Below are 17,709 nucleotides of genomic sequence, written 5' to 3' on the forward strand. Positions count from 1 at the left end.
TCATCCGAATAAAAACTTTATTCACTTAAATGAAAATCAAATTATTTTATGAAGTACAAATTGTTCTCTTTGTTAACTAAACAAAAAAAAACTACCGAAGCAGCAGAAGCGGTAGCTGATAAAACTTTCTCAACCATTAAAAGTATGCGCTTGTTTTTTAACCGAGTTAAAGTTATCATAGACAATTTCTTATGGCAACTGGTTGCTTGTGAAAAGTAAGTAAGTAACTCTAAGTTTTCGTTGAGTTATTTCAATGTATAAAAATGTATTATGTCATTAAGAGGGAAATCATTAGAAATAATTTTAGATTATTTTACAGAAGTATGGATCAAAATAACTTTGTACTTTTTATGTTTCTTTATAAACTGCCTAATGTATAAAATAGACAAATCTCATCAAAGGTATCGAATTTTCAATAAGGATATTTTTTATTTTATTATTTTGGCATAGTTCGTGAGATGATTGAATGACACACTAGATGGTAGACATTAAGTAGGAAGGTAAAATAATCATTCCTTACATCGCTAATGTGCCACCAACTTCTGACAAACTTATCCTTCAAACCGGAACATAACAGTACTAAGTATTGCTTGGCGGTAGAATAAGTGCTTAATTGCCTATTAAATATTATTTGTAGTTTACTTCACTTAAAAAAAAAACTTTTGGTCTTTCAGGTTGTTATGTTTATTGGCGATCAAATGGTCGCATAGGATTTTTCATTTATATCAGGCAGCCACTTGAACTGACTGTATACCATACCTGGTGGTAACCTCCATACATAGACTTAGAGTTAGAAGTGTAATTATTTTGCCTAATTATTCACGCCAAGCCGTCTATCGTTGGACAGTGGAACAGTGGAAGATGTTAATATTTCCCATTGTATTTATTGACATCTTTTAGAATTATTGTAATTGTTATTTATCGGTAAATAAAATACCTGATGAATAGAAGTAGTGGTAATGGTTATTTTTATTGTTTAATTTAACTTACCACGGTCAGTTTCTTCTGGTAGCTGGTTGCGCTCTCGAGAGGGAACAATGGACTGTTGTGTCCGACCTGACGCTCCCATTGGCCATGGAAGTCGTACGTCATCACGTTTATGAAGTCCTGTCATGAATATTGTTTCATTAACATCAAGAGTAACTTTATCATTTATATAATTACAATTCTAATGATGTAAAATATTGTTATAGGATCTTAACTCTGCCTGTTACTTTGTTATCTTATTATGATAAATCACAGATGCGTCTATCATAAAAAAATACAGAAAGAGATAATTTTTACAGGATTAGGACAAGTTCATAAAAAATAAGAGAATGGAATTTTTATATGGTTGATAGATTTAGACGCAGGGAAAACATCAAAGATAATTATTATTGTAATAAAAAAATCAATCAAAAATCACATATTTCATGTGAAATCCTAGAAAATATCCATAGCTAGCTTCCGTATAACATATAAATAAATACAAAATCTCGCGTTTTTTTTACTGATCTAAAAAATGTTTAATTCTATTGTTTTTTGCAGAATTCATATCAGTTGGAAAGTAATTGTCCCAAAGAAAAAAAACATGAATTACATCATCATAGACAGTGGCTCCAATTTTAATAAGATAGCTATTAGAAGAAAATAAGAAAGTTAGTTAAGTATTTCTCTGCTTACCAAGTATTTGGAAATTTCTGGCACGTCATATCCAGCGGCAATTGCTTCAAATGATGCTGGAACAGCAGCAGAGAGGAGGAGACGAGGTTGTCCAGATGTTTTTGCTTCACCTTCGAAAGCTAGACGAAGTTCTTTGAGCAGGGATACAAAGGCTGCTCGGTCATCAGCTCCTCTATAAATTAAATAATTCATGACAGTATTACTTATATACTATTGTTATGAAAATTAAAGACTAACGAAAAAAGTCAATTGACGGCGCTAACTATGCCATGGAATTTTCATAGGCATGCAATTTTTGTATTAACTTAGTAAGACTTGCTTCGACTTTACCTCATAAATTACAAGACGTATCACTTCTACGTACAGTATTTTATCCGAGTTTAACTTCTACGTACTTATTTCTTTTCACTCAGGTACAAAAACTTAGCCTACAAAGGCTCAAATTTCACAAGATGGAAAAAACGTGTCTAGATTTTTTTACGGCTATTATACGATTCGCTAAAAGGTTTTCTTAACATTAAGCCGATTTAAGTATACGTTTACGTGGCATATTAAATGTATGTACATTGGGGTGTTACCAAAATTTGTTCATACATCTAACCATAATGTTTCTTTACATGTATACTATATATGTAGATATACGAGTATGACTAAAAAAACTGCCACGTACTTTAAATAATCGTGATTATATTGAGGAAAAATTGTTCTTTATTCAAAACATTATGTTACCTTCGACAATAGATTCCTTTTGACAGTTAAATTTCCTTTTTTTTGAACATTGAAAATCCGACGAGTAATTGTCTCAAGAATTTCCAAATAAAATAATAATACAAAGAAATATTTTTTAGGAAACAATACCTTATTTTCAATTACTTTTTTCTTTGAATTACTAATAATTGCTTCCACTCTGTGAGACGTTGAGCTCGTTAGCAGTGATGACGATAATAAGCAAACGTCAGAATCTAACCAGGAATCTTCACCTACGTTATTCAGTGAAATATGAAATTTTAACCATTTATTACATAACCAATATACCACCAACATTAAGAACTGAGATCTTATATCCCTTGTAAAAAGTATTCATCTTTCCCGGGTGCTCCACTTTACGTTAAAAACAAGACATCATAAAAATTATTACACTGAATACTGTACAATATAATAAATAAACAAGTTGGACCATAACACGAAAGAAAACCATTTCCAATTCTCTTTCTTAGATAGTAGTCCATTCAATGGGGCGTAATTAATTACATTAAGATAATTTGTCCTTACCTTGGGTATTCCCAATCAATGTCCAAGCCATTGAATTGGTAGTCTCTCAGGAACTCGATTGCTTCGTACACGAACTGGTTCATACGGAATACGTTCGATGTGAGCTCTTTGAAAGGTGTGGAACCGAACGCCCAGCCGCCGATAGCTAATAGAATCTAAACAAATAAAACAGTTTACATAATATTAACACATAAATTATAAGAGACAAACTTAATTATTCCAGAAATATTTTCAATTGTCTTTCAATGATTTTGGTTAGTCTGACTTTTATTTAACAATTACCATCACTTGAGGGTTGGAGTTGTTCTGACTTTTGTACACGTATGCCAATTACATTGACTATCTTAATCTTGAAATAATAACAGATGTAGACTTTAGACTATAGACTAACAGTTCCTCATTCATAATAAGAATCTATTTCTGTTGAGTCAAATATTGAAGAGTTTTGTATGAATTAGATTAATGTTCTTAGTTGATGTAGTAGGATCGAATTTTGGTTCAATAAATTCGAGTTTATTTCAGTTAATCTGGAAACTAAATATAAATATTTATGACCGTTATCATCGTAATCAGCTAAGGGAACTTTTTTTGGTTAATAACGTATATATTTTTAATTAAATTATGAAGAGTGCTATTCTATAAAATGTGATTTATAGGTTCTTCTAAAATAAATGTAAACAACAAAAGTTGTCTGAAGTTCCTTTTAAGTTTCTATAAGAACGGAAAACTGTCAATGGTGTTACATTTTTTAAATATAACATCAAAGTTAGACGAGTGTACTTTGTTCAAAGTTGGAACTTAAAAAATGTTCAACTAAATAATAGCTTTTGATAAAAGAGAATATTCATGGTACAATACATGACAATTTGAGTATTGTCATGTCTTGAAAACTATAAACAAAGATAATAGATATATAATTAATACTCTGACTAAAACCTAAGCTTTACGTTATTTATATGTAGTTATATGTTACATACTATATTTATTTTAATCTATAACAGGTTAGGAAACAATACCTACGAAGTTACTAGTAAGGACTAGTACTTGTGTTAGGATGAATCATGAACAGACTGTCTGTATATTATAAAGAATAGAAGAATCAAAACTTGAGGATGAACCGTAGAAGTACTCTTAACTATTAACAAATTCCATGTTTACCATCGTGTATATTTCAGCTGGTAAATCTTAATCGTACTTTTTAGTCATCAGTTCTACAGGTCTATGAAGCAATTGTAAATGTATTCCAAAATTAATATTCGATTATTCGATATTTAATGCTTACAGATTTTTAGAATTTCGATGGGCGTTTCGATTCTAACTAGACAATTAACAAAAAATTCTATGCGATTCGTAATTAAAGTCATCTTACTTGATTAAAATTTAGACAACTGGTACTACAAGAGTACAAAGCCTTTAAAGCGAGTTAAAAGTATTGTTATTAAAAGACAAAAGCTACAGATGTTCTCAAACCTTTAGTACTTAAGACATCTTTGCAAGTTTTGTTTTTTTAATATTTCACATTTCTTGTACATTTTTTTTTCATTTGATGTTCTTCGTTGTTTCTTTTTTACTTTCAGTTCACGAAAAGTGTCCGTCATTTGGGTTGAGAGGCACTGACTCTATACAATTAAGCTATCCCTTTGTGTTCTTTTGAGGTCTACGTCTAGAAATACTTAACGAATGCTATTAAAATCTTGGAGATTCTAAATGGTTTTTAAGGAACAATGTATGAAGATTTCGTTTAATTAAGCATTGTAAACGTCTAAATATTCTTAAGAATTGCATATCCAAAGTAATGCGAGTACTGGAATTGAACAGTCAATTTATTTAAGTTATTACGACTGATACGATTTGTCATTTTTTTAGCTTATATAGTCTTTTATTATTAAATTACCTATGACTTATGTTGAGAAACAATCCAATAACTATTTTCAAAGGCTTTACAATATTTGAAGTAGTTTAGTAGTTTCATTCGTTTTGCGAGATTTCGGAAATAGGCTTACCTTCAAATTAGGGTTCTTCTCTCTCAAAGCCACCACTTTGTCGTACATGTCACTGTCCTTTTCTTCCCCTTCAGCCAACTTGTGATCCTTGAGTGTGGCGAAGGCATATATAACGTGCGTACATAGAGTTGGGTCTACGTTTTCTGGCGTGAAGCGACCAGCACTAGGCCTCTTGGAAGACCAGGATGTGAGGTAGCAGAGAATTTGTGGTTCACGTTCTGTGGAACAAATAAAATTATATCATTAAATCTATTTTAAGTTAATTCATACAAACATCAATTCCACACACATCTTGAATCACACATCTATGAGTGTGTGTTGAGGTTGTGTGTGAGTGTGATACATTGTCGAGAGTTCGGAACCAAATAACTATAAAAGTACCGATAAATAAAATATACAGGTAGTATTTATATTAAAATGGATAATTTGTTTTCAAAAATAGTTTTTTGCAAATAATGTTTTAAGTGGGAGTTTTAAAATAACTAACAATTACCATTGTTACAACATGCCCTAAATCATTAGAAAATTTTAATATAAAAAAGAATATCAAGGGTTTCACCTAATAATTGCTCCATTTTAGTTCATTGAGTTATTAAAGAGTATTAGAAAGCTTAAAATAACATCGACATTATTATTATTAATTTAAAACAATTTTTCAAAATTAAAAAATAATTTATTTTACTGAAATACCGATTAGGAAAAAATTAAGCAATTTCTTGAATGTCAGTCTTTATTAACATTCAAATGTCCATTTAGTTTTTTGGTGATAGCTGAATATCTGGAACTCGATCAATCATCCATTTTAATCCATAGATTAATTTTTCAACTTAAAGGTGATAAAGATTTCGTCTTAATGGATTAATTTTACCCGCATATTTGTTATATCTTACATATTTTTTAATGTTTAAAAAAAAAGATATGCAAAGAAATTTATGTTTATTATATACAGAAATTATATCGTTAGCGGGTTTAGATTTCAATATGTGTAAATTGTAAAATAATTTGACTTGAAATTGTATTCATACTTGCTGTGACCAAATTTATATATATACATACATATATAATACATTATTATTAATGATATAAAGTTTAAATTTATATTTTTTTATAATATATAAACTTGTAGGTTATTTCTGTAAGGATTGACGCTCAGCTTCATAGAAGCCGTAAGTCTAAATCATAACACTCATAAAATATGCCAAAAAGCGCCAAATTGTTTAGAGCCTTGCGTGCCTTCTATTGTAGGGAGAAAGGAAACATTATCTACCATTTCATGGACCTCGAAATTCTGGTCGAAGAAAGCTTGAGCGTGAAAGCACTCGATGTCTGAAACTTTTAGCAACTATGACGCGGGTTGTCGTTGTTCGGGGCCATTCTTGGTGGGTGGGAGAAACGTGGTACCTAAAAATGACCCTTGTGACACCCCTTTTAAGATCGGTAGCTTTTAGTGTCACGTACAAGGCCTACTTGCTTTTGAGCTTGTGAAATGTAAATTTATGGAAGTGAATCTTCATAATTTGTATTTTGCTTAGTATTAATTGTTTTATAATTTCGATGAGATTTAATTGTATGACGTTTGTATATAAATATTAAAAAAAATGGATCAAATATTTATCTATTAGCAATCTATTAAATGTAGTTAAGTATTTTATCTTTAAAATAAAATATTATTATGTAACATGTCAAGTTCCTGGTTTCTACCGCGAGATTGCTATCGATTTTTTTTTATCTAAACATCAATATATATTTTTTTTAATAAGGAGCATTCCAATTATTCTTTCGAAAATATATACTAACCAACAGCCAAAAAAGTTATAAGTCACATATAATAAAACATACAATCATCTTAGAAAGTTAATAACGCGAACAGTAGCTCGTAAACGGATAGCGAAAAATAAAACTAATATGTGTGTACAGATTGGAACCAATCGGCATTGAAAAAGTTGGTGAAAGTTTCCGCAAGCTGTTGTCTGATTTATGTATGACGTCTCACTAAATAGTGTTCGGATCGCTTAACCGTATAATTACTGTAATATATATATCAGGATTTAAGAAATAAAATAGTGATTCTAGATTGTCTGTAAATTTTACCGACTGAGAATTATTTTGACGACCTCCCTGGTCGAGTAGTGTGTACACCGGTTTTCATGGGCACTCCGAGGCCCCGGGTTCGATTCCCGGCCAAGTCGATGTATAAAAAGTTCATGTTCTATGTTGTCTTGGGTCTGGGTGTTTGTGTGCGTTACTTCTGATTTCCATAACACAAGTGCTTTAGCTACTTACATTGGGATCAGAGTAATGTATGTGGTGTTGTCTAAACAATAGCTAAATAACTTTTCCTATCACGGACAAACTATCACTCTCATATTACCTCTACGCGGGATTCAAAGTATACCAAATATGAATCAGTTCAGCGGCTTAAGAGGGAAAAGGTAACAGATGGAATTACTTTAGTATTTATAATATTTGTATAGACTGTTATATTGTTATGGCCTATATCAATGCCATGTCTATTATTTTACCAACGCCATTGGTTTCGTAGTTGAAGCGTGAAATTAAAACAAACAATCACTGAATTTCTCATTTATCAAATTAGTTTTCACTGTGTTTGTTTTTATTGGAACATTAATATGTAAACCTAAATCAAGCAAATGGATAGTGATTTGAAATTACATTAATTATCCGTTACAGTGTTATATTTTAATTTATCACTCTTGTCATTTCTCGATAAATAAAGTTTTAAACTTTATTTTACGGTCCGTCTAAAAAATACGTACATACACCCTTTCAATTAAATTATGAATAGCAAAAGTGTTTACAACAAAACGATTATATTGGTACTATTAATCCTTGTTTTATCGTCATTGAGGTCTATAATTAACAATTCCAAGAACAAGATACGTTTAAAGTTCAAAAATCATTTTTTCCTTTTTCGAAAACTGCAAGGTAGACTCGTATGTTGTATCGAATTACGAATAAACTGTCCATTATGTGGAATTTTTTACCGAGCAATCCGATTTCGCATAATAATAATTGGTCAACATTTGGATTATTTTTAGTAAGCAATCTTTATTTAATTCCGATCAAATTCAATTTTACTCCTTCTTATGACTTTTCATATTTGTTGGTTAATCGTAATTATAATTTTTGTATTGATTGATATTTATTTAAAGTTATTCTTAGAATTTTGAGAGATTGATATCAAACGAGCTTATTATAACAACGTTTAAATATATATGTGGTTTTACTGATATTCAAACTATATGAACAATATCCAACTGTTTTCCAAAAATAAAATTCGTGAAATCAGATTTCGGTTTATTTTTGTCTACAGAAGGACACAGTGGAATAGCGTGAAAGTTTACATAAAGGTCATGCTCTTTTAAAGACAAGTCTAGCCCTAGCGGTGCGATATTCAATGACAGTTAATCTCTTATTAATTTTGTCTACTTACTGTTCTTGTCTACGACCAAAGCATTGTTGTTCTTGATGATGCGAGTTTTGGTTGGTTTTTTCACCTTGCTCAGGACGTCTGATAGACTGATCTTGATCGGTTGAGGTTTCTCTGTTTCTTCTATTATGACGGTACCTGCGACGGTCGCCCAGTCGATATCCTTAGCGTCCTTACCACGAGAGATGCCACGCAGTTCTTCCCTGATTGGTTTAAAAACAAATTGCTTAAATACACATTTATGATTTCATATTGAGCTTCTTAATCGAATTGATGTTGATATTATCGCCAAGTTCAGATGAAAAATGTAATTTAACAATGACGAGTTAAAATTGAAGGTAGGTAACTAGATGATTCTTGAATTTTTGATTAAAATCATACTTAGAATTAGTCTTTAGGCCGGAGTAAGCGGATCGGCACTAAGCAATTAACAATTCTACTGCAGAGGATTAAAGCAGCGAGATGGCCCAAAGGCTATTATTCGTGAATATTAATAAAAAGTTCGCGGGTTCGTATTCGGCAGAGTACTTTAGATTTTTCATGAATTTAATTTGTGTTCATAATTCATTTCAAGCTCTATGTTAAAGACATTGTGAGGACACCTGCATGTGACATACGAATTTCTGTTGCATTGTTCCGTTAGGAAGAGAGGTCGCCTCCGCAGTGGAATATTTACAGACAGTTACTTTTATAAATAGTAACGATTTGTGAGTGAGTTAAATCTAATAAATAATAATTTACATCCCTTAACAGACATAGAATGGAAACTTTAATATCAAAAGGCAAAAATGATCGTAATCCGGTGAGAGTCAGAAGTTACCAGCTAACAGCAGGTGGTCCATTTGCTCTGGCCTTGACATTTTCAATAATATAATACACTTTCGTTTCGCTATATAAATATTTTATATTTCTATTCGAGTAAAGTTCCGCTCCGCAGGGAAATTCACGTGATAAAGTATATTTTGATTTGCACACTCCATTAACTTTCGAGACGAAATGTTTACGAACCATTTCGTTTTGTTCTCTTCAGTTGTGTACTTTGATCACAGAAAGGCGAGTACCTTAGAAATGACAATAAAAGTGGCGCTAAATTTTATTAACTAATTTTTACCGTAAGAGACACCAGCGAGTCCTTTTTACCAGAAGATGTAATTAAACTTTAGACATACAATTGACTAAAATTGAAGAGTAACTATGTTTGAACGCGCTAAACTGAGGACTAATTTTTCCAATTTTAGGATTATCATTATAATATAATCCTTCTCTTGTACAGTTAATAGACTTTATAATATTAAGCAGTTCAGCAGCACCGTTTAATGTCGTCGTTTAACCTAAATATAGAACAATCTAACCAATACTATTATTGCAATTAATTATATCTATAATTATTATAACAGCTTACCTCATGGCTCCTATCAATGGGTATTTCACATCCCCTCCACAAACACTGCCGGAGAAGTCATCCATATCGACCGTCCACACCATGGCGCCTCCGAAACCGTTGTCTTTGATCCATCTAAATATATAAACACGGTAAATTGTTGCTGGTCTACAGTTCACTGGTTCACATTAAGAGTTTCAAATTCATGATGTTTGTGTTCTTATCATGAGTAGTTTAATAAACCGTTTATTTGTAAAAATTGAAAAGTCCAGTGGATAAATAATGGTAACGGATTCTGAATGAATATTTAAATTAACACCTTGATAGACTTACCTCATCTTATGCCTGATGGACTTTTCGTCATCGAATCCAACCCATTGATCGCCGCTGATCGCGTAAGGCACCTTCATTTCATCATCCCAAACATAGGCTCCACCATTACGTAACATATCACAGACCTTGAACAGATATTTAAAATTTGTTAATCAAATATTTAATACAACTTTACACCATTAGGCAAATTTAAACGCAAACAAGGTAGCTCTAGAAGCTTCTATCTATAAATTATCTTCTTTGAGGTTAAATAATGTTCTCTTTTTTAACTAAAAACCCGCAAAACAATTTCTAATAAGTAAGCCGTAAGTAATAGTCTATTACCATTTTATTTAAGTTTTAATTTCGAACAATAATATTTCTCACCCAACATTGCGATAATTGGAAAATAAAATATATATTATGAATGTTTAAGGCAATTAGCTATTTGTATTTGTCTTTTTCTGTTAAAGAGAGGGAGATGGTGCGATAGTACGACGATATATGATATCTTTTTCATCAGGTAGCGCTGGTCTAGATTTGAATTGACCTTCATTTATAATCTACGTATCTACTACATCTATCTTTTTAACAGAAGTATCTGATGATGTGATGAATTTATGTTTAGTTTTAATTTTTTCAACTTTTGTATACCTTTTTTAAAATTTTAGTAAGAATTTCACTTTTATACACAATAATTTTTATTATAAAAACAGTTGTTGTTGTTTGTAAAATTATTTATTAGATATAAAGTTTAGATATTTTGGAAATATTTTCAAACACGCAGCTCCACAGAAGACGCGATTTAAATATTTATATATTGAATTATAGAAGATGCCAAGATAAAAAAAATCCATCGTTTATTCAAGACTACTCCGAATTATATTAGGAACGATAAAGTCGATGATATATCCTTTTGAAATATTTATTTTCTATCCAATTTATTCCATTTTCAGATTCAACTATCTATAATAAAAATATTACAAATAGGAATGAAAAGTTTGCTGATGTTTTTTCAAATAAATCTATTTTGAGTGATTTCCAATTTAGTACTTTTCCATAAAACACCAACTATCGTGGTGGAATTACCTCTTAACTTTGAAGATAGAAAACTAAAGATATCTTGGCTCAGTAGTGAGAAATTCTATTACCTTATTTTTTTGATAATAATTTAAATTATTTTTTTTATTTCTATATTATATAGTAATTTAAATCTTTGTGGTAGGGCTTTGTGTAAGCCCGTCTGGGTAGGTACCACCCACTCATCAGATGTTCAAACGTCAACTCATTATTTTTGTATTCTGGTTTGAAGGTTGAGTGAGCCAGTATAACTACAGACACAAGGGACATAACATCTTTGTTACCAAAGTTGGTTTGGCGATTGGCAATGTAAGGAATGGTAAATATTTCTTACATCGCCATTGTCTATGGACGGTGGTGACCACTTACCATCAGGTAGCCCATATGCTCGTCCACCAACCTATACCATAAAAAAGTATATTAACCGATACTGATTTTTTTTAATACCGGCTTAATTATGTGTGTTTATATTACTCACTGATCCGATCGACGGTCGCCTTTCAGGATAAAAGACACATAAAACGTATAATAAATTTTATTACTCATTAAGTCAGCTGTAAATTGCAAATAAGAAAAATAAAGCCCTTTTATCTCGTCTTTAACCTTGAAATGAAAGATCTTGTCAGTTACTAAGTTTCTTATGAGACAGGCTGTAATCCCCTAAACGCTTTTGGAGCCCGTTTACATTTTACTGTTACGACATATAATAAAATATTATTATTATTACATGTTCCGGTTTTAAATAAAAAATATTCCAAGACCATGAAAAATGGAAAGCTTAGGAAGAGGCTTTGACCTGAGAGGGGTTCCAGTGGAAAAGTAAATTAGTATCTACTTAGTAAAAACTTAAACGTATTATTAAACATAAACACCAACAATTTTACAACGATAAAGTAAATAAATAGTTTTTCTCTTTTTGAATTTTTATAAATTAATAAAAATTCAAAATAAAAAGTTTTTTTTTTAATTTTATATTTTATTATTAAATGCATACATTTAAAATTCAAAAATAAAATTTGAAGCAGTCTGTTGAATAATTTGATAGAATAATGTTTTTCGTTGTAAATATAAAATACTGTGTAAAGTTTTATCTACTTAGATATTTATTCAGATAAAATTTAATATTTTCTTCAATATCAAAAAGATCACTTAAATAAACGTATATAAAATGTAGACGCGATGGAACTGCGAAAGAATCTTATAAAATATTCTCACTGTGAAAAGAGTTTGAATATATTATAGAAAGAAAATGAGTTTTAGTTTGACCTGGTCAGTGATCATGTTATACTCTATAATTTTATTACTTAAAATAAGAAATTGATAAATTTCTAGATCTCACAAAAGACACTAGTGCCATGTAACTATTAAATATTATTATATGATATATTTACATTTATCTTTTAATACCTCACATTGCATATACGCTAACTTTTACTTGAGATAATACAGAACAAAATGTATGTGGAATTTACCTGAAGGTCACAGATTCAACTGATCAAGTAACGTTTATTTTCAAGTATCAAGCTCATTTAATATTATAAGACATTATATAAACCGAGTTCCGGTTTATAGTCAGCTTAATAACAAGCACAAGAGACAAATCTAAGTTTACACAATTTGGAACGCATTCATAATTTAAGTATTTCGAAAAAAAATTGTGCCCATTTTTTTTAATATAGGTCTTCGAACTATTTCATATAATACACGTGAAAATCCAAGAGGTGTGTCTTACTTTATCGTATCGATATGATGTAAACGGTCTCCTAAATAAACATGGTAATAATTTTTAATTAAAATCACCTCGTAATACGCGAGGAAGCCGCTCTCCTTTGTGTATTCCCCGGCCTTGCCGCCCCCGCTCGCTGGAGAATTCACTTTAAAATTGTTCATGTTGGACAAAGTGAATGTTCGTCCGTAGGTCGGCATACCTGAAATTTACATAGTTCTTACAGCGTCTCGGGTTATCTTTGATACTTCGGAGTCAGCACTTCAAGGTAATGATTTCCTTTAACGAGTCGAGTATTTGTTACGATGTTTCGTAGAATTTAGTAATTTTTAGTTTATTTATTATTTGCCCTTTAAAATATTTTTTTGTTTGTAAGAATATTCTGTCAACACTTTTTAATGTACCTATTTCAAATACGTTTAGTAGTTGAGTACGTATTAATGGTTTTGTGGATACTAGATTTAATTTGTCGATTTAAAATTGAATAACAATTCATTTTGATATTTTTATTTAATTAATTTATTTAAGTTCTTTATTAAAGTACTTGATTATAATATACTAATACTCACTCAGTGGTCAACTCGACCATAATCATTATTAAAAAGAAAGAAAGAGAAATACAAAATAAAATTGACAAATAGAGAAGAAAAAGTTCCTCGACTGTTTTGTCTTGTCATATTTATATATAGATCTGCCCGTTAAGAAGATAAATGTATGTCTTACCAATAATAAGTTTTTCCTTGGGCGCTCCAAGTTTTACCCAGAGATGAGCTGCGTGGTCCACCGACAGCTGTTTCCTCCACTCGGAGTCAGAAGACGGGGCGTATAAGGGTGCGTTGTGACCGGTCTCTCTTTCCCATTTACCGTGAAAATCGTAGGCCATAAGATTGATAAAGTCCAGGTAACTGTTGGTGAAATATTGTGTGATAATATCTCTAACGAAAATACAGTATTCTATATGAAATATCATAATAATACGTTTTTAATTTAAAATTAATCATAGAATGTGCGTCCACCTTCAGGACTTTCAGTATCTCCATAGCAAATTTCATCGAAATCAGTTCAGTGGCTTAAACGTGTAAAACTAACAGACAGACTCCCGTATTTATAATATTAGTACAGATGAAGAAAGAATAGTGGTCATTACGGTTATATGAATCGAATGTCAGAAGGTAACGAGTTCCAATCACATTGGCTCAAAGGATAATATTCAAACACTATCAAATATTTTATGTTATGTTTAATTTGCAAACGTAAGTGACGTCATAAAAGTATAAAATAATATGTAAAAGATGGCGTCTGAAATATTCAATTATTCCTCTTCGTTCGTAATAGTGTTAGGCAGACGTAGGCACCCAGATTTGTATTTTTTTTTTTAATAAAAATAAGAAATTTATACTCTTAAATTATCCAGATTTGAGAAGTCCTTTCGTAATGTAATTCCCACAAATATTAAATTTTGTGTACCCTGTTTTCTTTCATTTATACTTATGGTTTTTTCACTTTAAAAGAGTAGCTATTGATGTCCCACTACTGGGCTAAGGCGCTGCATTTCCTTTCATTTTGAAGTCGGTTAAAAAGGAATAAACAATTAAGTCCCCAAAGTTGCGCGAGTTGCCAAAGGAGCGCAGTGGTAATATAAGTCATCCGGTGGCACTTTTGCCATTCTGCCCAAACAAATAAATACATGAAATCTCAAGGTTGCGCGACCTTCGTTTAATATTGACGTCCTCATAAATAATAATAAAACTGAACCATCTCGGCTTTTAATATAAACTAAGTTTATATTATAAACCTAAATTTTATACCACAATATTATCATAGCAATAAAGAAGAGAAAATAGGTATTACGAAGATCTGAAAGAACATTGAAATATATTTAATGTTAACTAAAAATATTCCGTGCGGAGAATAAGAACCTTCAAAACGATAATAAATAATAATTTCAAGGGTTATACATTGTTATGTTTTTCTCAGCTGAAATGAGCTTTCAAGACGAGCAAAATATAGTGGAAAAATTGGCTAGATCACATATGGAAAATTCAAAGATGCCTGAACTTATGTATGATGAACTTGGAACAGGGAGTCTGTGTATATATTTTTTGAAAATTGACCTTCTAGACGTTATGCCGTTGGACGAAGAATGTACACTTCGAGTAATCACTTAAAAAATATCTGCGGGATTCAAGGCTAACATTAAATTGTAATTAAGTACTGGTTATTTCAGTTACTGCTTGAATTTCAAAAATATCTTTTTAATATTGACAACTTTGAATTTTACCAAATATTGGTTTATTTTCTGCTGAAAATCTTCTTACAATATTTAAATTAATAACGTAAAATTACCTTAGTGGATCTGGATTTTTAAATTAAAATTGTTGGTTTAACGTACATAATTCCGTTTTATTCGTAAGCGAAAACGCGTGGAAAACTAGTGATATCATAAAAGTGTTCCTAAATTTTATCCTCACCATCATGCATCATCTACATAACGTTATGAAAAAGAAAATAACTATTTTATTACTGTGTAGGAGACATCGTGAAGATTGGCAATTCTATGGAATGAACTTATGATGCTAAAGACAACAGATACGGATAAACGGTCGTTTGCATTTAATTTCGTTTAATTTAAGCAAATCTAATTTAATCTGTATATTTTATGGGTACCTAATATTGCCTGATATAAAAATCTTCATTCATTTATATAATTTTGAAAATTTGCCGAGTTGTCCTAGTAATTAAAACATATACATCCCAATTTAATCCGCCTTGTACTCGACGGTTAAGGAAAATATCGTAATGAAACATATCATAAAAATATTTCCACATATAAGTCCACCGATCTTTTCATAAATGCCCTTGCAGACAAAAGTGGCAGACAGACTGTTACGTATACATACATAAAAGTATATAATCGAAGGGACTAATAGATATCTTCCACTGGTATCCTTAATTCCTCGCTCATATTATAAATGCGAAATTAAGTTCATATTATGCGATGTCACGGATACAGGGTACCTCAGACCTTCCCCCCTTCTAACGTGGGTATGCCAGAGCAGAAACTAGTATATCATACATTGTTAAATTACCTGGCAACGGCCGGTACATCGTATCCACTCTTGATGTTATCAGGTCCAACGGGCACCGCAGCAGTGAGGAGAAGACGAGGCTTCTTCACTTCTTGTGCTTCTGCTTCGAACGCTTCGCGAAGTTCTGTTGACAAAGGGATAATTAATAAGCAGTTTGTTTGATTGTTAATTATTGACTACTGTCATTGAGATTTATTAAAAAATCTAGATCATATAATTTAAAAGAACTCAATTTTTAAAAATCCAAGGTCACGGCTAAAAAAGATAATGCTTATTTTATATTATTTTAATTGATTATATCTTTCCTGGTGGCAGAGGACTGTTTTAAAGCACCTTTTGCTTAACAGTATATGTCCTAGCAATGTGAAAACCGGTGGTCCCATCCTAACCCGCAAAGTCATTGGGTTTCCATTTCCAAACCCCTAATGATGGAAAAAGGAATATTAGTAATTCCTTGCAAATTATCGCTAGGATTATTTAATAAAAAGAATCTGCACTGACTTTAAATAAATTACTTTGAAGTTAACGATTTAATCTTTCATTTAAAACCACATAAACAAGACTAGCCTTAAGTATTTCCAAAATTTCAAAATATCAAGACTCTTTTGTCTCTATAAACTATGTTTGTACTAAATATTTCTGAGTCTAATGAAGCAATAAGCTAGTGTTAACGATCGGTGTAAACGATCGTGTCGACATAACTTGGCCAAACCTATGAATATTGGTGACCTAACTGCCAATTTGTTGGCCATTATCCAGTCCACTGAACGCTGTTGTATCCAATTTATAGAAGTATATATTTCAAATTATATTTATAAATAAATATAATATATAAATGATGGAACGCTATTTATTGTTCATTACGATTATACGTAATACACACGATATGTTTGTTTGTTGTCCAATTAAGTTGTAACAAGAAAATAAGCCTTATAATGTATGTCTTAAATTATCGCAAATGACATTGAAAATTACAACGAATGTATTAGACGTAAGTTTGCTAAGGAGTAATAATAATGCATAATACTAATCTTCAAAGCTTTTAATTTATATTTTGTTTCGTTTCTTACTTTTTATTCTTTCGGGTAACTATGTTTTCCGAAATAATCTGACGCCTTATCTATCAAGTTATCAATCTCATACAGCAAAGGCATAAAAAGTACTGAATTAATATATCTAGGTCAATGTCAACTTTAATATTCAATTGAATTCTATAAACACTCGCATTTGACCGGTATTTCGTACGAGCATCCTTTTATTACCTTGGACCAAAATCCTTTACGCTAAACATTGGAATAAAAAGCGACCACTGCATATAATTTAAATTCCAGTGATTACCATGTAATTACAGAGAGTTAAAAGCGACCGGATTTGTGTGTCTGTGAAGTGAAAAACCGTTTCGTCAAATTTGACCTTGAAATTTTACTTTCATTGTATTCTGATGTATTTTTGTAACACGTGTTGTGTATTTTACATATAAGTATATATGTATGTGTAGATATAAATAAATACAACACTCCTCTGATCTCAATTTTCCTATTTCCGAACACAAAGATTTATAAACGGCAGGTAAACAATAAGATCACCTTTAGTGCTACTCGTATTTCTGTTAATTTTTATTTGACTTATTTTTGGTGATTTAAATTAAAGAGATTATTTTTCTCTGCGTCGATAATATTGTTTCGACTACAAAATCATATGTAGGTGATTATTTAAAACCTTAAACTGAAATG

General features: G+C 31.0%; 1 protein-coding gene across 1 annotated transcript in view; it reads right to left on the reverse strand.

Moving 5' to 3' along the window:
* Positions 1-17,709, reverse strand: part of LOC125065730 (probable chitinase 10) — a 106,710-nt gene that overhangs the window by 3,618 nt on the left and 85,383 nt on the right. Inside the window, exons 6-15 of the mRNA XM_047673516.1 lie at positions 15,977-16,100; positions 13,611-13,792; positions 12,962-13,089; positions 10,103-10,227; positions 9,791-9,904; positions 8,392-8,591; positions 4,938-5,155; positions 2,935-3,089; positions 1,663-1,834; positions 991-1,107 (exon numbers count right to left, since the gene is read on the reverse strand). Coding sequence (XP_047529472.1) covers positions 991-1,107; positions 1,663-1,834; positions 2,935-3,089; positions 4,938-5,155; positions 8,392-8,591; positions 9,791-9,904; positions 10,103-10,227; positions 12,962-13,089; positions 13,611-13,792; positions 15,977-16,100 — 1,535 coding nt within the window. The remainder of the gene's footprint in view (positions 1-990; positions 1,108-1,662; positions 1,835-2,934; positions 3,090-4,937; positions 5,156-8,391; positions 8,592-9,790; positions 9,905-10,102; positions 10,228-12,961; positions 13,090-13,610; positions 13,793-15,976; positions 16,101-17,709) is intronic.

Source organism: Vanessa atalanta, chromosome 8 (assembly GCF_905147765.1).
Source record: "Vanessa atalanta chromosome 8, ilVanAtal1.2, whole genome shotgun sequence".
NCBI lineage: Eukaryota > Metazoa > Arthropoda > Insecta > Lepidoptera > Nymphalidae > Vanessa > Vanessa atalanta.